Genomic DNA, 24,056 nt, shown 5'->3' with positions numbered 1-24,056 from the left:
TAATAAAAATTATATTGTATCATTTTATTAATATGTTATCATTAATATTTAAAAATTGCATTATAAATAAATTTCTTCTAAAAATCAAAAAGACGTTATAAACAAACAGTCCATTTTTTTTTAAACATGAAACCGGCTTTTTGACAATTAGTTTAATTATTATCAATCATAAACTTTTGAGCCAATTTAAATTTTCATCGATAACGTGAATTTAAAATTTTATTCATATGCGCGCAAATTGGAGGTGGTGGTCAAAGAACATGTACCCTGCGCCACCTAGCGTTAGACAATGATGTTTATGACTCCTTCAAGTCACTTTGTTCTTCAGTATTTTCAGTGCATTTGGGAGCCTTGTTTGTTGTTATTATTATTTTCTTTTATGTTTGCTATTTTCAATGTTTTCAATTAAATAATTGTCGATTATTTGCGTAAATACGACAATGCAAGTAAAAAATAATAGTCTTACAATATCACCACGTGTTTTTACAGCTATTCAGAATGTTAATATTAGTGAACTATCGCAATGTTCGCAAAAAGAAATACGACCTCTTTTGCCGTGTCTTGTACGAATGAGCCTTATCTTATCATTAGATATTACTAGAGACTGTGTGGAAGCAAGGAAAGAAATCCTCAAAATACTTTCGGGTATTGAATCAGTAAATTCTATCGTCGCTTTGTTGTCTATCGATTTTCATGCACTGGAGACAGACGTGAGGAGAGAGCAACAATTGAGGTTAGTTTGTTTACTATGCTATAAAAAAAGTATGAAGCACCAGCGTCTTATTCAATTTTTTAAAATTTTTTCAGACAAAAATTGGGTAATACCCAAGGCGATAGTATACTAGCTCAGTCACTTCAAGGAGGCTTAGCATTGGAATTTGAACGCAGTGAGTCTACTCGAAAAATTCGTTTAGTTTTAAGTGAATTACTTTTCATATCATCACAGATTCAAGAAAATCATAACAGGAACAATGAACTCACTGCAATCAAGCAATCAGATTTATTCGATAATATCGTATACATGGAAGAAATAAGTTATGTGATATGTATAGCACTAGCTGAATTACCAGCTTTATTGTCAATAAAAGATATCGCTGAAACACTTCTTCATGTAAAACATGGACCAGATATAATATGTTGGGTAGTTGCTAATAGCCCAGATAGTTTTTCGGAAGTTTGTACTCATTTAATCGCAAATGGTGAGAGACAAGAGGAATCTTCACTCGGCAGAATTCGGAGCCAAACATTAACTATGCTCTGTAAAATGAATCCTAGTCAAGCTCTTGCAGTTCGTACCAAATGTGTAGAACTATGCAGAATGCCAGCATTAGCTATAACTCTTAGTTTGGAAGCTATTGCAGATGTAGATGTAGTTGGTTTTGTATCAGGTCTACTATTGGGTAACGATCAACAAGTTCGTGCATGGATTGCAATGTTTATCCGAAATGGACAAAAAAGAAAATGGGAATCACACACTGCACTTCAATGTTTACGAGACGAATTATTGAGACAATTACAAGCCATCATATCTGTAGCAGATAAATCAGGAGATAGTCAACTATTAGCTGAGTCACAAGTAGTCAAAGCAAGTGCTTTACTCCGACTTTATTGTGCTTTACGAGGAATTGGTGGTATAAAATTTCAAGATGAAGAAATTACAATGATTGTTCAATTGCTTACTTCACATCCACCACCATCTCCAGCTGGTGTTAGATTTGTGTCTCTTGGACTCTGCATGTTAATTGCATGTCCTTCACTTATTGGACATCATAATCTTGAAAAGAAAAGTATCGAGTGGGTTCAGTGGTTAGTTAAAGAAGAAGCATATTTTGAGAACGCCATTGGTGTGTCAGCCAGCTTTGGCGAGATGCTTCTTTTAATGGCAATTCATTTTCACAGTAATCAATTATCAGCAATTTGTGATCTTGTATGTGCTACTCTAGGAATGAAGATACCTATCCGACCTAATAATCTCACTCGAATGAAACAAATATTCATGCAAGAAATATTTACTGAACAAGTTGTTACAGCGCATGCTGTTAAAGTACCTGTAACTGCTAATCTCAATGCTAATATTCCTGGTTTTCTACCAGTACATTGTATTCATCAATTATTAAAATCCCGAGCATTCGCTAAGCACCGAGTACCTATTAAAAATTGGATCTATAGACAAATTTGTAACAGTGTACAACCATTGCATCCTGTTTTACCAGCACTTGTTGAAGTTTACGTTAATTCTATTCTTGTTATAAATAATAAAAATGCTGCTGAGCACACCAATAAGCCAATTACTGAAGACGAAATCCGAAGAGTGTTTAAGAATAGTCTTGATAGCAGTAATTCTGATCATAGTATAAATAATGGTACTCATGAAATTAATTCTCCTCACAATATTCGTAACAACTTTACCAATAATTATAATGACAGTGAAGTAGAAGACAAAAGAGACAATTATGATCGGTGTAAAAATAATATCAATAATAATGATGATATTCAGATGGATATTGATCATGATAATAGTGAATTAGAAAATAACATTAACAAAAATGATATGGATGTAGACAGTGCAAATAGTGTAAATAATGTAGCGGATACGAATACAAAATCACCATCATTAACGTCTCAATTGTTATTTTTATATTATTTACTACTCTATGAGGATGTTAGACTGTCAAATATGTCAAATTTTTTAGCACAAGGTCGTAAAGTGAAATGTTATTCTGTCGAGTTTCTCGCGGAATTACCCATTAAATATTTACTTCAACAAGCACAGCGGGATCAAATGAATTATGCTAATCTTTTCCCACCACTTTTAAGATTATTAGCTACTCATTATCCTCATCTTTCTCTTGTTGATGATTGGATAGATGATGAAGTAATTAATATTGATAACTATTCAAACAGTCATTCAACTAATTATGATAATATTACGGATATTAATGACACTACTATTATGGAAGCGTTTGAACATATAAAAACTTGTCCTTCAAGAACCGGAAGGCTTTTGCGACAATTAATGGTAATGAAACCAACAGAAATTTGGGCCTATAGTGAGACGATAATTCATTATTTCAAGACGGTATTAGATGAAAAAGTGCCGAGATATATTCAAGGTAAATTTTGTTTTTGACTTCATTAAAAAAAGAAAACCTGCAATTTTTAACATTTTTTACAAATATTTTTTAGAGTTATATAAACAAGTATGGTTGAGATTAAACACCGTTTTACCTCGATGTCTTTGGGTTATGTCAATTAATGCACTACTAATGGAAAGTAGTCACCCTACGGTCAAAAATATTCAACTAACTCAGGAAAATATTGTTCTTGATCCACTACAAGTTCTCCGATGTGATACAAGAGTATTCAGATGTGCACCAGTATTATCTGTTATTTTACGGTAAGAATAAACAAATTTTTTTTCTATTTCAAAAAAAGTAAAAAAAAAATAATACATCATTTTTATGAAAAAGGATTCTCCAAGCAACACTAGCAGCATCAAGGTCACAATTATCACGACACATGCAAGACAGACCATTGACTGAAAAAGTTGGCCAATTAACGAGTGAAACTGAAAGGGAAGATCTTAGAACTGCACTTATTGCAGGTCAAGAGAGTGCTGCTGTTCAAATACTTTTGGAAGCATGCTTAGAAACGGAAGAAGATGCATTAGTACCCGGTCAAATGTGGTCATTACGAGAAATTAGAAGTGTTATATGTTCGTATTTGCATCAGGTGTTCATTAGTGATCCATCTCTCGCTAAACTAGTACACTTTCAGGTAAATATTAAATTTTCGCGACTTTAAAAAAATTTTTGAATAGTTTAAAAATAATTTTATTATTCTATAATATTACAGGGTTATCCACGAGAACTTTTACCAATTACGGTATCCGGTATACCATCAATGCACATTTGTTTAGATTGGATACCAGAATTATTGTCTCAAGCAGAACCGGAAAAGCAAATATTTGCAGTAGATTTAGCATCACATCTTGCTGTTCAATATGCCTTACCGAAAGCCTTGAGTGTTTCCCGTTTAGCAATCAATACACTAATCACTTTACTGGGAGTTTTACCTGCGCGAGATAGAGTCATACTCTTTATGCCAGTATTGTCGGCACTTACAAGAATGTGTTTAGCTTTTCCGCCACTAGCAGAAGATATCACCGGGTTACTTTTGCAACTTGGAAGAGTCAGTTCAGCACAAGCTGCTCTTGGTGACAAATCCGCAGAAATATTATGTCATCAAGTTAATCTGACATTTACATCAGTTCTACAAAAAGCCATCCTCCAATCACGAGTATACTGAATATTTTTTATAAGCTTTCACTTTTTACAATATGCACATGTACATAAATGTATGTATACTTATATGTGCCGAAATTTGTATTATTTTCTCAAACTATTTACTGAATATTAAATGTATATGTGTATATAAATAATTAAATTTAAAAAAATTAACTTATGCATTATTGAATTTAACGATGACGAAAACAAAATGCGACTACGGATTGAAAAACTTGACTCGAGTAATTAATTTTTTCAATTGTTAAAAAATAAGACAAGCGAGCTTAAATTATGACTAAAATAACTTACCAATTTCAACGAGGATAAATTCCATGTTCGAAGAAAACACACAGAAGGCTAAGAGGATGATTTTAATTACTGTAATTAAAGAATAATGACATCTAGAGAGAAAGACTGTTTGATTTTTTATTATAAAAAAATTATACAATGTTTTATAGAAATTATAAAGTTGTTTATTGTAAATATTGAAATTTTGTAAAAAAAATAATCTATAAAATAATGTATAATTAATATTATAATTATTTGAAATGTTTATTTATTATACCTCCATTTAATTTGATTTTGATTAATGCTATCAATAATAATGAATTCGATATTACCATGAGTAAATATTTTTATTCTCTATTATTACCTTCAGAGTTTTTTTTTAGTGGCGTCATTGACTGCAGAGACACGCGTCCATCCGACTCATTTTCCCGCCATAATGTTTTATGGAATCACAAAACTGTCGCAATAAAAAGATGCTCCGGATTATTTTTATGCTATTGAGATTAATATTTTATTAATATCTCATAATTTGTTCTAACAAAATTACCAGTCTTATGTAGTTATTTATTATCAAAACAATATATGTATTTGATATAATGTATTCACATAAATCAAAAAAAAATTGTTACATTAAAGTAACAACAATGTTTTCATTTACTGCCATACAGTTTAATATAAAATAAAAATATATTAAATTATAACTATGAATATTTGATAAATATTCAATACCAGTCGAAGATTTTTCTGCATAATAACTTGATAGCTGCATAATAATATCAATTAGCTGTGGTAAGTGTTTCAATATTTTTATTTAATAATTATATTACGCTCCAACAAGCTGCACATTATCATTGATGATTGCAATTTATTAACGAATCAACATCAATAATCAAATTAAAAAATATTCTACTTAGGAAAACACGTATTTTCTTATCAATAATTTATTTACAATTAAAATTTTTTCAATGTTTTATAATAAAAATTTGTCAAAGGATTATTGATAGGTGATTATTCTCATTGGCTAGCTTACCACCAACATGTTCTAGCTAGTGATAGTATAAGAGCTCTTATCTCTTAGAAAATTAACTAATCTCCACTGCCGTCTGATGCTTGTACAGATTGGATATCCCATAAAATCACTCCAACTTATCTTTTCTTTTCTCACAAGCTATTTAGGTACATATGTGTGTATAAGAGTATTATGTGTAATGTATTCTGATGGTTAGAAAGAATACCCATAATTGTGACATTAAGCTTGATCAACTTGATCAAGCTATCAATATGAATATGTTAGAGCAAGGGGTTCTCAACATGTAAAACAAGATTATTCTAATAATACATAGCAATTGAAAGAAATTTTATTTTAATTAAATAGTGTAATTAATGGTTTTAAATAAATATAATTCTGATAAATTAAGTACATTCTATATAATTAATACAATTTATTCTCAACTATTAGAAGATATGAATAAGGGTTTTTTTTCAATCGCATTGATCTTAGATCAATTAAAATAAATTAAAATTTTTTGAATTATTTTTATTAGTGAATTTCTCATACTAAATATATATAGATACAGCTATAACTTTTGTGGTGTATTATACTGTACTTGATGTATTTGTTTGTTTATGACAAAATTTACAATTATATTTACAATTCATTTCTACGTTATTATGTTGGCTGTAAATTATAATTGATATAATTACTAAAAAAACCACCTAAATTTTCACATTAATTACACTTTTTACAATAATACTTAGAGTCTAACTTATTTTTGGACACATACAAACTATTAATAACAATTATATTAGTTCATTTTTATTCTGGTTGAATGATTTTTTATAAATAATAATACTACGTGCTTAATGCCGTTAAACAAACAGTGCATACAATTATTTTATAATTATACAATGAATAAAAAATTAACAAAAATACGTACTATTACCTAGGTATACTGTATTTTATTAAATTAATATTTGCTAAGGTTTTTTTTAATTACTTAAATAAAATACCATCAATAATAAAAAGTGTACGTGTAAAGTTAGTTATGGATAAATATGAACATTTTGTAATACAAATTACTTGTTTACGTAGTTTTAACTACATTGAATGTCAAAGTTTTTTAAAAAATTACAATCTAACTGTCAGAATTATAATACACAATAAAATTAAACAACCTATTTAGATGAGAAAAGAAGAAAAAGATGTATATAAATTGACTAGTTGAAAAACAAAAATTATTCCATTTTCGTTCGATATTCAAAACAATAATTAATGAATATGAATTGATTCTTATTCACGTTTAGTCAATAATATCTCATGCCAAACAACAAAGGCACTTTAAATGGCACTTTTTAAATTCTTGATAACAATAACGAAAAAAAAGAAATTTATAAATATAAATGCTTTATAAGAATTTCTTTTTTTTCTATTACTTTTATTAATTTTAGAAAAAAAAAACAATTGAAATCTTATTCATTATGCTCTGTCGTCAATACTGATTTAAATCATTTGGCGTACATCTTTTATATCATTCACACATTTTAGACACATAAACTCTTAAGCAGTATACTTGCTTGTTCAATTTCACTTATTCAAATTCACTTAATGATGATCATGATTGTGGTGCTTTTTTATATTAACAACATTACGACTATTTATTATGAATATCAGGTTTTATAACAGGTACGGAAATTTTTCTTCATTGTCATTGTCGTCATCGTCACTATCTCCTGTATCATTAGACTCTTGACTGGTAGGTGGAGTATCTAATTGTGGTAGGCCAAGATCTAAATATTCCTAGAGATCAAGATAAACATCATAAATAATTGATAAATTTTCCAAATCTTTTTTAATTCACATTAAATATTCTTACCTCGTTAGCTGTTATTGTTAGTATTCTGTCTAAGTCTTCAACAAGTTCTCCAAACATTGGTCGTTCGTTTGGTAAATAACTCCAGCAATCCCGCATGACCATGTATCTATCGAGTTAATAATAATCATTAAATTCATAGAAGATGAAAAAAAGTAGGATTTATATTATAAAATACATACATTTCTACGGAACAGCAAGGTGGTTTTTCCATTCGATGACCACTCCTTAGAAGTTGAAATAATTTTTCTACTGAAGGTACTGAAGGATAGGGAGTTCCACCAAGCGTCATAATTTCCCACAAGAGTATTCCATATGACCATCTGAAAAGAAGTTTTACCATTATCCTTTCAGTCGTCTTTTATTTATGTTCAGCATTGATTGAAAAAAATACTTACACATCAGATTGTGTTGTGTAAACCCGATGGAATAAAGCTTCGGGTGCCATCCATTTAACAGGTAATCTACCATCTGTAGTCTTCCTGTAGTAGTCATGACAATGAATGTCTCTTGCAAGTCCAAAGTCTGCTATTTTTAGGATATACTCATCGCTAACAAGCACATTCCTCGCAGCTAAATCCCTGTGAATGCATCTTCTGCTTGCAAGATACTCCATTCCGCGTGCCACTTGATATGCGAATGATACTAAATCTTTCTGTGTTAGGGTTTTCTTTTCTTTGCCTTCTTGGCCAATTGCACTTGGCTCATAAACTGATGATGGTCGATGATCTCTCAAAAAGTCACGCAGGTTTCCGTGTGGTGCAAATTCAACCACAACATAAAGTGGTCCTCCTTGAGTACAAGCGCCAAGTAAATTAATAATATTCACATGTTTACCAATCATTTTCATCATCTCCATCTCTGATACTAAATCCATCATCTCAGCATCAGTATGTCCTTCTTTCAACATTTTTACAGCAACAACATGTGGTATTCCAGGTTTTCCTGTATTAGTTTGTGCTCGAACAACCTTTCCAAATGCTCCTTCTCCCAAAGTACTTCCTAAAATTAATTGCTCTCGTGCCAATTCCCACATACTATCCAGAGGGAGTTCGTATTCAGAAATACTTGCTCCATTGCTATCATCAGCAGCAACAGTTGATTTTTGTTTCTCAATTTTTACTATCGGCATCAATAAGGGTTCTTGATTATTTTCAGTATTAACCAAGTTCTGTTTCTCTACAATAACTCTTTTAGTCCACTGAGTAACCACTGCAGCACGTGCTGTTTCAATAGCAAGTAGTTTTTTCATTTTTTCACGTTTCAGACGTTGAAATATGTATATAACCACTGCAACTCCGACCGCAAAGAAAATACAAAGAACTATCGCGAGTATATTTACTACCAGGACTTGTGGGCGAGCTGTTATTGGTATCCTTGGTTGCTCGATACCTAAAATATTTATTATAACATTAATATATCATATAACAATTTGTTGAAAAGCTTTCAATTGCTATAGATAATTTTAAAAAATAATTCTTACTGTCAACAACTGATAAGTAGGCACTGCTAAATGTTTCTCCCAAATTGTTTTGTGTAATACAAGTGTACCATCCTTCATCCTTTTCCGTCACGTTGTAGAGCGTAAGAACTTCTGGATTATCAGCTTCACCACGCTAAATTAAACATAATCATTATTTAATAAAAAATAATTCATTGACATAAATAAAAATATTGATTAAGTTTACATGTGTTGAGCTTTCTATTTTTTAAAACATATACAGAAAATAATGCACATATAAAGAGTTATAATTATAACTAAGAATATAATAATGAAATAATAATAGTAAAATATTTCACAGGAATAGACGAGAAAGAAAGAAAGAGAGGCATGCAAAGTATAGTACATTAGATGTGAAACGACATGCCCACCTTAACCTCGACCCGTAAGCTTGAGTTCGTTACGTTGACGGTATCAAATGATTTGTGACGTCCGTGGTACCACTCAAGATGTCGATGAGCATCAGACAAAACTTCGCAGATCATAGTCGCATTGCCTCCAATCAGGACTGTGGTATTGGTTGGCGCTCTTGTCAAAATTGGTCGATGTTGAACACTTTCTAAACCAAGAAAGAATACCCAACCACCAATATTAAGAGGGATAAGATAAATAATTTATTTTTTAGAAATAGTAGCTAATTACATTAAAAGACCCAAATGATTTCAATTATCTTTTGAAGCCATAGCAGACTACGGTCACATGAAATTCATTATGATCAGATGTGTTGTTAAATACCATTACATAGAAACACATAAAAACAAATATACCAATTGACTGAATGTGATAAAGTAATATAAATTTGCATTTATAAATATATCATGTCATAACTGTGATAGAAAATATTGTGAGAATAATGAAAATAGAAAATGGAGCAAGAGAAAAATGTGCCTGCCTATACAGATAACGCTGTGTATACAAAGAAGAATTTTCCAGGTGAAATGAGTAACCACAAAGACCACATTGATACAATTATAAGCATATAGATTAATATGATAACAGTAATATAATAAGCTCCAATTGGAGCCTAAAAGCTTTAGACACAAGGTTTTGAAAACTGGTCCCGAGGTACCTCCACCGCTTGATTAAGTATTGCGGTAGTACCTGAATGACTTCGCCTTTTGGAGAATCCTCCTGATTGTCTAAATATTTATCAACTTTCATCCATTCAATATACGGCTCTAAGTCTGATACTATAGGGCATCTAAAGCTGACCGTTGAGTTGATCAAAGCTGTTATATTCTTTGGAAATCCCTCGTTGATGTATGGTTTATGCGGGAATCGCTCTGAATGAGTTTATGTTCATGTTTCATTATTTAATACTTGAGAAAAATTTTCATACGATTAATTAATGAGTATTCTAATGAATAAATAAGTTTTTTTCTTGATATTTATGAGCCTCTAATGAATTTTATGAAGAAATCACGTAAAATAATATGTGAAGGAATATTATGAATGCATATTAAATTTCTTACCGATAATATCAACTTTGAATGTGTGGTTGATGCATCCTAAGATATTACAGACGATGCACGTGTAATTGCCACCATCAGATACAACTAAATCCTCAACCCGGAGCATCCACTTATTCATAATAATGGGACCAACAGCACGTTTAGGTTCTTCATTATCTTTCAGCCAAGTAATGTTAGGTCGTGGATTTCCAATGCTTGGACAACGTAATCTTAGAACGTTTCCTGCTGGTTTTACTACAGAACTATGCATTTCATCAGTCTTATTAAAACTTGGTGGACTTGCAGGAACTGTGTCGTTATGATCACCTGCATTGCCAGTTTCACTTTTGTCATTGTCAAAGTCAGTTTCCAACTGAAGGGAACGAGCTTCCAGAGCATCTGCATCATAAATAATTCATAGTTAAATGAAATGAATCACATTCGAACCAGTATCATGATTAATACTTACTGATAGGTTTGGTACCATACACTTGATTAATTGCATCATCAGAATCAACTGTTTCCAAAGTACCAATTATTTGCCGGTTTTCATTTAGCTGATATCGAGCATCATCATTTTGTGCTCTTTCTACCAGTACAGTTATATTACGCCATTCCACTATTTCCTTAGACTCGGCCTTCAGACAGCATGCATAATTTCCACTGTCTTCAGCTTGGACTCTCATAATTTCTAAAGACTTCTTATGCAAACGGATTTTTGGTAGTGAGCTTTTGAGCTGATTTTCATCTTTGTACCAAATAATACTATTTTTGTAGTCTGATAGACACCTTAATATCAATGTTTCTCCTTCTTGCAATGTTTCATCTGGGTTGAATGAATCTGAAAATACAAAAATTAAAGTTAATTTATGATCATAAATTATCATTAATAAATGTATATTATATTATTTTTTTTTCAACCTGAGTGTTTGCTAGTTATAATAATATCTAAATGGAATAAATGTTGGTGTGCAAGTTGAAATTCATTCAATGAATTCAGTGATTTTGTTACAAACAAAGCTAAATTACGTGAAGTCTACCTCACTATTTATATGTACAATAGTAGAATGATGTTTATGTATTATATTTGGAGAATAGCCAAAGCGTTGAATTGTACGACACTTGTCTTCTCAATTCACCTATCTATAACTATGTGTATTCTTTTTTGTAAAAAAGAAAAAAATCTCATTAGACTTTCCTTAGTTTATTTCTAAACAGTTGGAATTCTAAAATGTAGGGCTAATTATAACCGGACTAACCGGCTTTAAATCCTATTCTTTATTTTTTGCAAGTATTACAGCTAGACATCAGAATGGTTGATATACATATAATAATGGGCTCCACCCATTTTCATCCCTAAAAAAAATTCTCAAAACTAACGTTCCTAAAAAATACAATTTTGTGGGGTAATTCCATAATAATGTACTCATTGGTCCTTTTATTTTATTTAAACCTTAATTATTTTATTTATATTTTTTATTATGTGCACTTTTATTTCATATTTAAAAACTCTTTTAATCTCAACCTTTTTCTGATCATTTTTCTGGAGGTATCGCACTCTCCACAAAGAACAAATGCATCGTTGAGATTAAATTCTGCATTACTTTATAACACCCGAGTGGCTTCTTTGAAGTAGACCCGAAAACATTTCGTATTTTGGCTTGATGCTATTTTGAATAAATACTCAAGAATAAGCGTAAAATGCTTGTAGTAAAGTGTGTAATTTAACGTCGTCTAAATAATAAAATAACTTGAACAAGTATAATACCACAAAATCTAAGGTATAAGTAGGCTGTAACATGGTTTCTCTTTGGTGTGTATGTGTAATTTCTATATTTAAATCGTTTAATTTACTTCTTGAGCCACGTGTTGGCCGTAAATAAATTTTTACTTATTTTAAATCATGTGTTTTGAAAGCAAATTTATTGTAAAGATACATTAGCTCCTATACAAATATCTCGCGTATAAAAATCACAAAGTTAAAAATGAGAAAACTTCTTGAATGAAGCATAAAAATATTTAGTAACTGTAATCTTATGAGATTGCTATTATTCTGCCATAATTGTGCACCATTTCTTCCATTGTACAATTGGCAATATTAACCACCATTACGCCGTTGAATACATTTAATGGGCAATGGACATCCAGGATTACTACACCAGTGTTTCTCATTTCTTCTATCTGGTCAAGTATAAAATGAAGTTGCTGTGCATCATATCAGTAGCATCAACTGTCCTATCTTTCATTATTAATAATAATTTTTTTTCAATTAAACTTCGTGTTCAGTAAGATTTAGTTGGCACGTGATTGATGATTATAATGAAACTATGCAGTCTTATTTATTACTTTTATATTTTCACTAATCACTGGCGGTTAAGACGAATTATTACTTGGAAATAAATGTTCAGCTAATAACATAACGTCAACGAGGGTAAACTATAATACATCATATGTACTTTTTATATTCGTTATACGTATAAAGTTGAAGAGAGCGACATTAAATGACCTAACAATTGGACAATTGAACCTAATCATAATATATATAGATATATGTATGTACATATCAGTAAGAGAAAGAGAAACAAAGAAAGAAAGTTTGAAAGCAATTTCATAATCTAATTATCCAAGTCTGTCTAGGAAAAGTTTGCTAAAATATAATTTTTATTATTTATTAATGATTAGATGTTGAAATTGCAATTAATAGTTGTCTCATAAAAATTGTAATTTAAAAAAAAAAAATGATTTTATCAGTATTTTATAGTAGTGAATTAGTTTTATGTGATCATAAAAAATATTACAACTTTTAGTTGTATTTGTAACTTTATTAGTGATGCTGTTATTTTGCTGCTCAAAAATTAAATCTGATCTGTTCTGTGACCCTGAGATTTGCAGACAACTTAAGATGAACGATTTCAACTGACATGACCAGTTGGGTTTAATAATATTTTTCAACTGAAATAAAAAAAATTACATTCTTATTTTTCTATATTTATAAGAAAGGAAAAAAAAGAGAATTAAAATTATATCCTTTCACATCTTCTTAAGTATTTAAAAATCTGTCAGTGAATATTTTTTTAGTTATTTGCAAATTTCAGGGTTGCTCCAAACTCGACCCTATGACGTGATAAATACATGCCAAACGACAACTTTATCTGCAGAATGGTGTTATTTTTTTGTCAACAAAATCCTATTAAAATTCCTAGCTGCATTTCAATAAAAATGAGTAACAATATTTTTTCAACGTCCAAGAAGATTGATTGTTTATATTTTGACAAATATAAGGGACCAAGAAATAATAGACACATGTGAGTTGGAGGCTCAGGTTTGTCTTCAACGAATTTTCTCAACATAACATAACACTTTTGCAGTCTCCCAAGCAATCTCAGCTGAAACACTACTATCATATACACCAATATGTCGTATAGTGGGTGGATCTGTGAACCAGATGTCATGACAACTTTCTAACCGCCAAAAATTTCAGGGCCTAGGTACAACAAGACTCTACACTATATAAGACTTTAGGGGAAAAAAAGCGAAATAGAAGAAGGCGACAAAAATAAACCAAGGACAAAGAGAGTAAAAAAGATAATGAAAATAGCGACAGTCTGTATAGCATTTTACTGTGATCTTTGATTATGCTAATCGAAGGGACAATTTATTCAAGACAACCGATTTAACATAAATTTTTTATTGAAATTTATTCACTTTATCTATCTCTAAGTATATTTATTATAATACAACATAAGGACTAAATTGCTGAAAAATTGTTTAAAATGCTAATTTACTGACACTCTATTCAATAGATAGCTGACTTTATCTGCATTTTACACAGCCCCTCAGCGAATTCAACCAATTTATATAAATATAGTGTGAGATTGGCGTATAAATAATATAATTATTGGCCAATCTATACAAGTAAAGCCGCGTAAATCTGCATTGGAATTTATTTATTTATAAATTACTATACGTACAATCGTATAAGTGTAGGCTGTTTAACTTGTGTTGGTTGAAATACCGTTACTCCACGTGAGAATAATAATAATTTATAAGACACTCGCGGATTTGCGTACAATGAATAAATATTTTTAAGTTATTTTTATCAATTGTTTCTATCAATTTAACATTCATTTCATTGTGTTGGACTACTATAAATCACTGAATTGTAAACCAGGTATTTACTATGATGGGATCATTGATGATAATTAATTGCCAATTATTAATAATAGATTATTATTTTGAGTTTATTGATGACTTACCAAGTTTACGAATAATTCCGTGAACCCAACTCAGCTCAACTAGGATTAAAATGAAGATAAGTGATAAATTTCGAGTCTTCATCCTGATTAGCACCCTCTTTTGATTTGTACTTCGGATTCACGTCAACCTCAGCATGAATGACTGCAAAAAAAATGTTTTAGTTAGATTATTTATTTATTTATTTTTTTTAAACAATTGAGAGTATTTTTTCGATAGTGGTTTTATGATCGCTTTGGTAACTTTCATTATTTCAAATATTTTTCTAAGTAACGAAAGAAATTTCCTGAATTTTGGCGCTCTGCCAGAAGTGTAAATATACTAAAACGTGGGTCGCTCAATGTCTTGGGATATTGTCGTTTTAAAATATTCGCACATATGTATGTGTAAATGATATTTATACCACAATATGTCTTATATTTTATTCCAGTAGATTTTAATATAATAGCACGGACAATAAGTGATTACAAATATAAGAAGGGACATGGAACAAATATTAATGACAACTCCAGGATTTTATGTGTGTTCGAGTGGCATTGAGAAATCTGTTACATTGATTCCTAGCTTTTGTTTCTAAAAGAAAGTCATAAGTTACTGGCTTTACTCTTGGAATTGAAATTTAAATTTCTGTCAAATCTTTTCGTACTAAAATTCTTCTTTTACAATCATTCCTTTTTTTAAATTTTATGGATATTGATGTGAACAAAATTTTAGTTGATCGTAAAATATCTCGAGAATGGTTCGAACGATTTTATTCAGTAGGTGGTCAAACGATATGCCCTAAAGTAACTGATTATGCTTTGACTAAAATTTATCAAATCCTTTGGAATAAAAATTTTTTTGAAATGATAAAATAAAAGGTAATAAAGATGACAATAAGGACCATAGATACATTTAGCTTTTTTACTACATTTATAAAAGATTGATAATAAAAATTTAAATATAATACCTCTCGTGAATAGAAATAAAACATTTCTTTTTAACTACATATTAGAAAATTATTGTAATGGAGTCGATTTTTTAAATTCGTAATTTTGCCATTTCTTTACGTTTTGAGACATTTGGAAGCATATCCAAATTGGGTATAGCCATTTTTTTTATAACAAAAAGACTGTAAAATAAGTTGAGTATTTGAGATTTAACTTTATTGAATGAATAATATTGTTAACATGAATTATCATTATTGTAATTAAATTCGATAAATATTCATAAAATGTTGTTATCATTTACTTTATGTGATTAAACAATTGTATACTGTTTATAATAACAGCAATTCGTTATTATTAGCAAGAAAAACAAAAATATGGAAAAATTACGAATTCCAGTAAATGAGAAGTTTGTCGTAAATTTTTATTTTTTTATCTAAACTATAATTGAATACTAAACTTTATATCCTTGACTCAATTTTTTTCGCAAGAGCTACCCATAATTTTTCATGATGGTCACCCATGCAACATCTTGTCTTGTTTAATAAATACATAATAATTATATCTTGATTGTTATATACTGCAAGGGATATAAAATTTTTTTATCGCATTATACAGCCTTCTAACGAACGTGCTTACACGGAAGAGTTGCGTTTCCGGTTTGATATTTAATTATACATTTGCAGTACACTGTACGTTTCAAGCAAATAAACACAGTTAACTTAAACCCAGAGATAAACATAATTATCCTTAGAATTTTGGCTACACAAATCATTCTCATATCGACATTTTACCCATTAACTCTATCACCTTTCTTCTCTTTATCATTCCCCGTGATTTATTCAACCATTATCCCGTAATAGATTCACATAATCGATGGTGCAATGCATTGTTTGATGTGTTTAGTAAATAGCTAAGCACGTTTTCTCTACTCATATTTATCATTATCTCATGAAGAATAGTACCGATAGCTACTTAAGAATTATCGGAAGACGGTGTTGCAGGTATACCATGCTTAATAAAACCACTACTACACCATCTTGGGTCTATGTCATTTTTATGTTCGCCTACGCATTAGTAAAGATAGAAAGTCACTCGTGATATGCATAGGAAATAATCTTGGATACGTGCATTGACTTATTATTATTCCCGTGTCATAAAGAAGCGTACAGATTGCATAGACACACGTGCGTGATATATGCGTACAAACTACGTGAATAATTATTGATATACCTGTCGACTACGTGTATTTATCGTTTAAATTCAATGTCCAACAGTCAAAATTTACATGAAATAAACTGCTGGTTCCAAGCGAACATTTATTTTACATAAAAACAATGTTTCTATCTTCCAAGTACATACCTGGGTCTATCAATTATCACTCGTATCAGTCAATAATATAGATATGTTATGGCTATCTAGGGCTATATGAAGATAATCAATGTAAATATATTTACATTACATGATCTTCTTCTTCCTATTTTTGTAACAAAAATATTTTTTCTCGCCTTCACTCAATGTATTACTCTGCTGCATGTACAGATTATAGGCGGAATTTCAAGTTCAAGAACATTAGGTTTTAAATTTTATGAAAGCATTACAAAAAAACATGGTAAATGCGACTAATCACCGGCGCCACAGTTCCGTTTCTAAGAAGAAACTGCTTATACTCTCTGACTTCCTATTCGTACCGACTCTCTCAACATCTGGTTGAAGGATTCTAGTTGACGCTAACATTTTTTTTAGGATTGGGAAGAAAAATTTCTTTCTTTTTTTTTTTAGTACAAAATTTACAAAAAATCAGAAACAAGAAAGAAGTGAGAATAAAATAGAGTCAACTTGGAAATCTGAATGCAAAGATATCTGTGTCAAGTATGGCCACATTAAGATCCAAGTTAAATTTAAACTCCAATGATAAATTTATTCATATCATCACCACTACTTCTATTTTCCAACTTACAAATAATTGCACAAATTGAGACATCTGTTGAATAAATTCATTTCTTAAAAAAAAAAATGGTTTACAAAAAATTAAAAAAAAGTTTTCTTTGTTTATAACAAATTGCTATTGTTATAAATAATATACAATTGTTTGATTACATAAAGTTATTGATAACAATATTTTATGAATATTTATCGAATTTAATTACAATAATGATAATTCATATTAATAATACTAATCATTCAATAAAGTTAAATCTATTTCAAATGTTTTTTATATTCAACTTATTTGACAGTCTTTTTGTTATAAAAAAAATGGCTGTACCAAATTTGTTAAAAACTCCTTTCAGATATTCTCCATTGTATTATCTTTCGAATGAAATTTGTCGGGAGTCGATATCTCCAGTAGTTCTCAAGATATCGAAAACGAAAAAAAAACCTGATATACGTACGTACAATTATACGTACAGATGTTTATACGTTCGTATATACATTAATTTTTAAACCTTCCAATATGCTTTTAAATGTCTCAAAATATAGAGATATGACAAGATTATGAATTTCAAAAATCAACTCCATTCCAATAACTTCCCAATTAGAAGTGAAGAAACTTCTTGATGTATTTAATTAATCATATTTCTCAACTGTAATTTAAATTTTTTACTCCAAATTATCATTGTGATTTTATTCATGAGCCTCACAGCATTGCAATTATTATAAATACTATCATAAAAAGTAACATTTAATTATTACAAAAAAATACTCATCAATTTTCTTGCTCAATACCTATTAAGGTTTTTCACCTGTACCTAATAATAGGTATCCATTAAAATAAATGAAATAGTACTAAAATATCATTAATCATATAATTTTTTCTCACGAGAATGATAGAGTCTTGTTGTAATAAATCACAACAATTGTCCAAGCATGATACAATGAATGTATGAATATTTATAAATTGATCAGCAAATTTAGCTTTCAGAGGAGCTGTCAGCTCCTTGTTCGAGTGATGGGAAATGGAAGTCAGTAAGCCAAAAAGTATATTATTATAAAGATGTAAACGACATGCATGTTGACGCACATTTCCCTTGGTAAAAATCAGGGCCTCTTTTCCTCTCATGGTAAAAATGGTAAAATGAATGGGCCTTGCACACTCCTCCGCACGTGTACCATTGTAACTGATGGCCATAATAGACGGTTTCCTGGCTACACAGATGCCCATCACTTGAAAAAACTTTACCCAGTTTATAATAATGTAATACTCCTACTGTAAATGTATATCTTTACACGCGCAATTTATCCAATTAATCTCTTATTTCCCTGCTGATTTTTAATTCACATTTTACTGAATTTATTCAGCAGCAATATGGTAATTGTTATTCATTAAAATTGATTGATGAAAACTTTTAAAACAGATGACTTTATAAATATGTTATAAAAATATACGTTCAGTAACTGTTGACTGCATTACGACGCATCTGCAGTGCATTAGACGTCTGATTTACTATAAAGAACTTCCTTTTTAACGTAGGACAGAAATTTTTCTCGACTACATAATTAATCTAACTTTCTAACTACAACAATTAATAAATGCTCCGCTGAGGCGAGATTATTATTATTATTTAATGTTTTAAAGTATTAAAATAATTAACTTGATAGCATTGAATAAATGATTAGCATAAATTGGAGATTTATCTCAGCTGCTGAGTTTGATTAAAGTTACCAATAAAGATTTTTTTTATTAGAAATGCTTGAATAGTAAGTAAATGGATGATGATGAGCAACTGGATGATTACGCATATTTCAAGAAAATAATAAAAGAATTGATTCAATAATCTGGAAGATAGACTACATATCACAGTAGTTGACTGTCTCTATTCTTTTTATTCTTTGAAAAAATTCAATCTTTTTTAACCATATTATGTTCCCTTTATACTTCTTATTCATATTCACTCTTTTTTGTGGTTCACATGGCTGACAAGATGGAATTTCAGGCACACACTTATCCCACGGAATCAATGATGGTAATATATATGCGCGTACACTGACTTTATTATATCTCTTTCAAGTGTATGTAGGTAATGGTTGGTTTTTTTTTCATTCTGACTCCCTTTTATTTCTTGTATTGGACTTTACTAATTTCATAGTATTAATATTTTTATCAAAAATCTCTTTACTGGTTTACATTTTCCTGTAAATATGTAAGTTGTAAAGGAAATGTGCATTACATTGTGAGCACTTGGTGGATATAAAATACACCCATAAGTACCGACAACATATACGTACATGCAACCACTTAAAGTCCTTGTACACAGTCTGAGATTTTATACCAACTAATACAGCTGCTGCAGCAGACAGAAAGTGAAATATAATGAATTGATATTTTTGAGTTGAGGGGAAATGAAAGAGACTTTATTTAATTTGTTAAAATTCATCTCAAAATGAGGGTCTTAAAATAATTGTTTCATTAATTTATCTTTTTTTTTTTTTTTGGTAACAATTATTTTTTAACAAAAATTAATTTTAATAATTAAATTAAATTAAAAAAAAAAAAAAATGTGGATTAAAATGTTAATCTGAGTAATTTAATACCTATAATCCTTGAGGATGCATTTTTCAACTCGAAAACTAGATTAAAAAAAATAAATATCATTTCTGGTTTTTCTTCTAAAAAAATAAACCTGAGTAATTATTGGTACAACTGTTATATGGGTTCAAATGGCTTTTAAACTCATATTATTGTGCTATTTCTAAAGAAAGAGAGAAAGCATCATCTCAAGATCTAAAGTCTAATATTGTCGTAAATCCCAACAATTTTGTTGTTCAATTTGTGCTCCTGACAATAGTCTTGATAATGAAGGATAAGTAAGCATCATTGCCGGTCATCACACACAAGTTAATTGGTGGAACTAGCGCAACGAAGCCGAGTGATTGGCGATTGTATATGTATTAAATATACGTTATTATATCCCTATTTATTAATTTCTCTCATTTCTAATTTATCTTCATTTTACTTCTTCTTCTTGAGGTAGTTTGGCATTGACAGCCTCATGGTTGACAACCCTTGTTCAATTGATGATAAAACAATTTATATAAATTGAAGTTTTTCTTTTATTTTTCATTGATAGCTGTTGCATTCAACTTATAATTTTTTTTTAGAATGAAAAAATGGATGTGATTCTACTTAAGGTCTAGACTGTTTTTAATAATATTAGTCTAGAGCTGTTTTGCTAGACTTACTGGATGCATTCTAGGATTCAACAAATAAAAAAATCATAACTATTTCGACCACCAATATGTAGATGTCAAATTACCTTAATCTGTTTCACAAGCAATCGAACATGAAATTTTTCATGAGCATCAGAGGAGCAAATGATTAAATGAAATATTGATATCCAAACAGCACACGAATGTGCATAAATAAGCAAGCTCCAATATGACTACTAAGGATTCTACATGGCAAGTTGGATAATGATCTTAAAGAATACTCCCAGTGGAGGATCAAGTAGTTAAAATGTGTATAATTGTAGCAAGATATTCATATACAAATACAGATGAGCCGGCATAAAATACGAAAACTCTTGACAGGATCCACCTGGTCAGAAAGTATATTCAGGATGACTTGCTACACCAGACCAAGAGAATAAGAGAACTTAAGCAAATAACCTGTTACCACGCGTCTTTCTCATTCCATTCGTACTTGTTGCATTTGTCTCGTTATTTCGTCTTTTCTTTGCCTCATCCTTGTCATCTGTTCGTGCACCATAGTGAAACTTATTATTTAAACGAATAAAAAAGAGGGAAACATACAAGGACATCGTCTATGAAATCCACATGTGAATATGTATATATGAAAGCTCCTTTTTTTTTCTTTTCTTTCCTTTAATATTTTTATACGGCAAAACAACTTGAACTTTTACGGATGAGAAAATTTCCAGTATATTATTATTATTACGGAGTACGAACATGAGTAATTAGCGTGAAAGACGCTATATATAAGATGCATCACAACGAATTAGTTGGGCTCGTGCGCGCATGTTCCTCTTCGTCATTATTATCTCCTCCTTGTGTTTTTACATTATTTTTTATATTTTTTCACAGTCATGAGAGTCGTGCCGGCCGGCTTACTTATACGTTACACATATAAGAGAATGTTGACATACAAGACATGAACACGATGTATAAGATATGATAATGGATAAATTACCTCTCCAAATACAGTATAAAAATTATAAATGATATATGAATAAGTAAACGTGTGATATACTATTAAAATAGTCATAGTATCCTATAGAGAACATGCATTTTATGTAGATAAATAAGACTGATGACTTATTACTATGTGTTCCTTGAATAATAACGAGGAATGTTGTAAATATGATTTATATCGTCATTTCTCTATTTTCTTGTTATTTTACCCCTGTCTCTTTTGATTCACACACAGATAAAACCAGTAGCGTGTTCTACTATTACTAATACTGTCGTTTATATTTTTTCCCATCAACCCATTAATTGTGCATTCGACGATTTAATTACTGCAAAATACATTCAGTGGTCACCATCACTAAATTAAGAACCAATTAATTTTAATGATTCTTTTAGTTAGATTTTTTTTAATTGTCTGAATTAAAAAATATTCTTTATTGTTTAAAATTATTTTTAAATTTACTCCAAAATCTTTTTTATTTAATATTATAATTATTAAATTATAATATTTAATATAATTGTTTATTAAAAATAATTTTATTTATTGTATATACATTGTTTTTCTATTTTAAAGAAATCTTAGAAAAAAAATGCAAACAATAACTTCTAGTAATAATCATTAACTTCAATTCTTGAATTTTAATACCATTCATTATTAAATGAGTTTATTATCATGTCACTTTTGAAAATCTAGTGTTGAATGTTCGAAAACGATTCTATCACTAAATTGATTTTATTTTATACTATATAATAATGATATAATGATATTATAAAATCAAAGAGTAAATAGAGATCAAGTTAGAGAAAATGTAGTCTAAAGATTCATTATATTTCGGGGTCAATTGTGCTACCAGTGCCACTTATTTATAAATGCATTCATGGTTTACATGGTTCAATTGAAACGAGTGACTCACAGTCCTGATATGACCAGATATCCACTATAATGTTATGATATTTGATTCAATTATCCATAAAGCATAATGGTCACGGAATTTGCATAAAATTTTATTATATCATTTCTCGTTAATTTACCAAGCGTTGATATCATCAGATTATTTTATTAGGTTTTAAGACACAGCCTCTGGTAATGACAGTAATTTGTCTCCACTTATGTCTTCATCAAGTATTTTCACATAAAATTTTTGAGAAGTTAATAAACATAAAAATAATGCTTACCATAAATAATCGTTTAATGATATTAGCAACAAAATCACACAGTAGTCCAATTCGAGAAATATTATCAACAAACTGCTGATATTTAATATCAATTTCACCGGCAATAAAAATCACTATTACAATATTTAAGCACGCACCATAAAAGTCTCAATAAAGTGTATATTTTTTCTTGGCCATTGCCAATGATCTTGATACTATCACTCTCTCTTGGAAATTGACATAACAATAAAAATAAGCAGAGCTGATGCTGGCTAGTGTATTAAGAAGTGCTTCTAGTACAAGCGACTTAAAGAACGACACTGACCGACGTTTATCCAAGGAAACTATTCTCAGTAACTCTCAGGAAACAGCTCAGGGCGAAGTGCCAGAGCGATGCTTGAAATAAACCGCTCTCGCCCACATCACTTTTCGCCGCCAATGGCCGCCAACCCTCGTCATTCTATCTTCCCCACCATAACCATCCTTACACTCTTTTACATGCCTATATAGGTATAAGCATACAATACATACAGTACATGCACGTACGTTCATTTTTATTACTTGAAAATTTTTCTTTTTCCCCACCATCAACACCCTCAAGCATCGACACCCTCATCATCACTACACCATCAACCATCCATGACTTCAGTTAGCATCATTTCTAGCTCTGCTTCTTCAGTACCATCAGATAACTTAACCACTGAATATTTTATGACTCTGCAAGATTTATGATTAATAAATTTAATTCTCGGTTATGATGTTTTGTATTAGCTATTGCGTGGTATTATCACATACTATTGTATCCTATCTAGTAATATCCGTTCATACTTTGTACCAGTGATACAATCATTCATACAAATGAAAGTGTTGAGAAGAATCTGGATGTACAAGAGTCATTGGAATAAGCATAATTTTGCCTAGTTACTTAGTTGTTGAATTTTCAGCATCAATTATATTATCATTCCTCACTTCTCACTGATGCAACAACATATGCAGACATCAATCAGAGTTGCTTAAGCATTCAAATTTATACCAATTATCCATTTACTTAGGAAAGTAGGTAATATTGTTGATAATATTAAGCTAATTTAATTTTTTTGTCCCACGAGAACTTGGTTTAATTTCAATTTTGCTCATCATCTTCAATCAGGCTGCTTTCTATCAGTTTTTATATCAAT

At 30.1% G+C, this 24,056-nt stretch overlaps 2 protein-coding genes across 4 annotated transcripts; one reads left to right on the top strand and one right to left on the bottom strand.

Annotated features, from left to right (window-relative positions):
• The first annotated feature begins 332 nt into the window (after positions 1 to 332).
• IntS2 (integrator complex subunit 2) lies at positions 333 to 4,456 on the top strand. Of its 2 annotated transcripts, XM_035092279.1 has the most exons (6): positions 696 to 733; positions 808 to 887; positions 947 to 3,113; positions 3,187 to 3,397; positions 3,471 to 3,777; positions 3,856 to 4,456. In XM_035092279.1, exons 3-6 carry the CDS (start codon positions 1,022 to 1,024, stop codon positions 4,306 to 4,308), a joined length of 3,063 nt encoding a protein of 1,020 aa, XP_034948170.1. In that variant the 5' UTR covers positions 696 to 733; positions 808 to 887; positions 947 to 1,021; the 3' UTR covers positions 4,309 to 4,456. The 2 variants fall into 2 exon arrangements, with proteins under 2 accessions (XP_034948168.1, XP_034948170.1); XM_035092277.1 differs by having other exon boundaries at positions 333 to 733; positions 808 to 3,113.
• Positions 4,457 to 6,173: 1,717 nt separating this feature from the next.
• htl (heartless) lies at positions 6,174 to 23,246 on the bottom strand. 2 transcript variants are annotated; one of them, XM_035092366.1, is made up of 10 exons: positions 22,900 to 23,246; positions 14,653 to 14,794; positions 10,866 to 11,237; positions 10,418 to 10,795; positions 10,047 to 10,228; positions 8,928 to 9,060; positions 7,843 to 8,836; positions 7,627 to 7,767; positions 7,448 to 7,553; positions 6,174 to 7,371 (listed from the first exon to the last, which is right to left on the bottom strand). In XM_035092366.1, exons 2-10 carry the CDS (start codon positions 14,732 to 14,734, stop codon positions 7,249 to 7,251), a joined length of 2,511 nt encoding a protein of 836 aa, XP_034948257.1. In that variant the 5' UTR covers positions 14,735 to 14,794; positions 22,900 to 23,246; the 3' UTR covers positions 6,174 to 7,248. The 2 variants fall into 2 exon arrangements, with proteins under 2 accessions (XP_034948257.1, XP_034948254.1); XM_035092363.1 differs by lacking the exon at positions 10,047 to 10,228 and adding an exon at positions 9,317 to 9,504.
• Between the last annotated feature and the right edge of the window lie 810 nt (positions 23,247 to 24,056).

Source organism: Chelonus insularis, unplaced genomic scaffold, assembly GCF_013357705.1.
Source record: "Chelonus insularis isolate UGA/USDA-ARS -01 unplaced genomic scaffold, ASM1335770v1 contig_93_pilon, whole genome shotgun sequence".
In the NCBI taxonomy this organism is placed as follows: domain Eukaryota; kingdom Metazoa; phylum Arthropoda; class Insecta; order Hymenoptera; family Braconidae; genus Chelonus; species Chelonus insularis.
The sequence above is the reverse complement of the archived record's forward strand: the minus strand, read 5'-3'. Positions and strand labels throughout refer to the sequence as shown.

Bases quoted from the DNA above. Each gene is read 5' to 3' on its own strand.
- htl (XM_035092363.1), bottom strand. From the start codon at position 14,734: ATGAAGACTCGAAATTTATCACTTATCTTCATTTTAATCCTAGTTGAG. The intron at 11,238-14,652 runs GTAAGTCATCAA...TTGTATTTTCAG, and splicing joins CGGAATTATTCGTAAACTTG to ATTCATTCAACCCAGATGAA. The intron at 7,554-7,626 runs GTATGTATTTTA...TTAACTCGATAG, and splicing joins CCTTGCTGTTCCGTAGAAAT to ATACATGGTCATGCGGGATT.
- IntS2 (XM_035092277.1), top strand. From the start codon at position 441: ATGCAAGTAAAAAATAATAGTCTTACAATATCACCACGTGTTTTTACA. The intron at 3,114-3,186 runs GTAAATTTTGTT...AATATTTTTTAG, and splicing joins AGTGCCGAGATATATTCAAG to AGTTATATAAACAAGTATGG. The intron at 3,778-3,855 runs GTAAATATTAAA...ATAATATTACAG, and splicing joins CTAAACTAGTACACTTTCAG to GGTTATCCACGAGAACTTTT.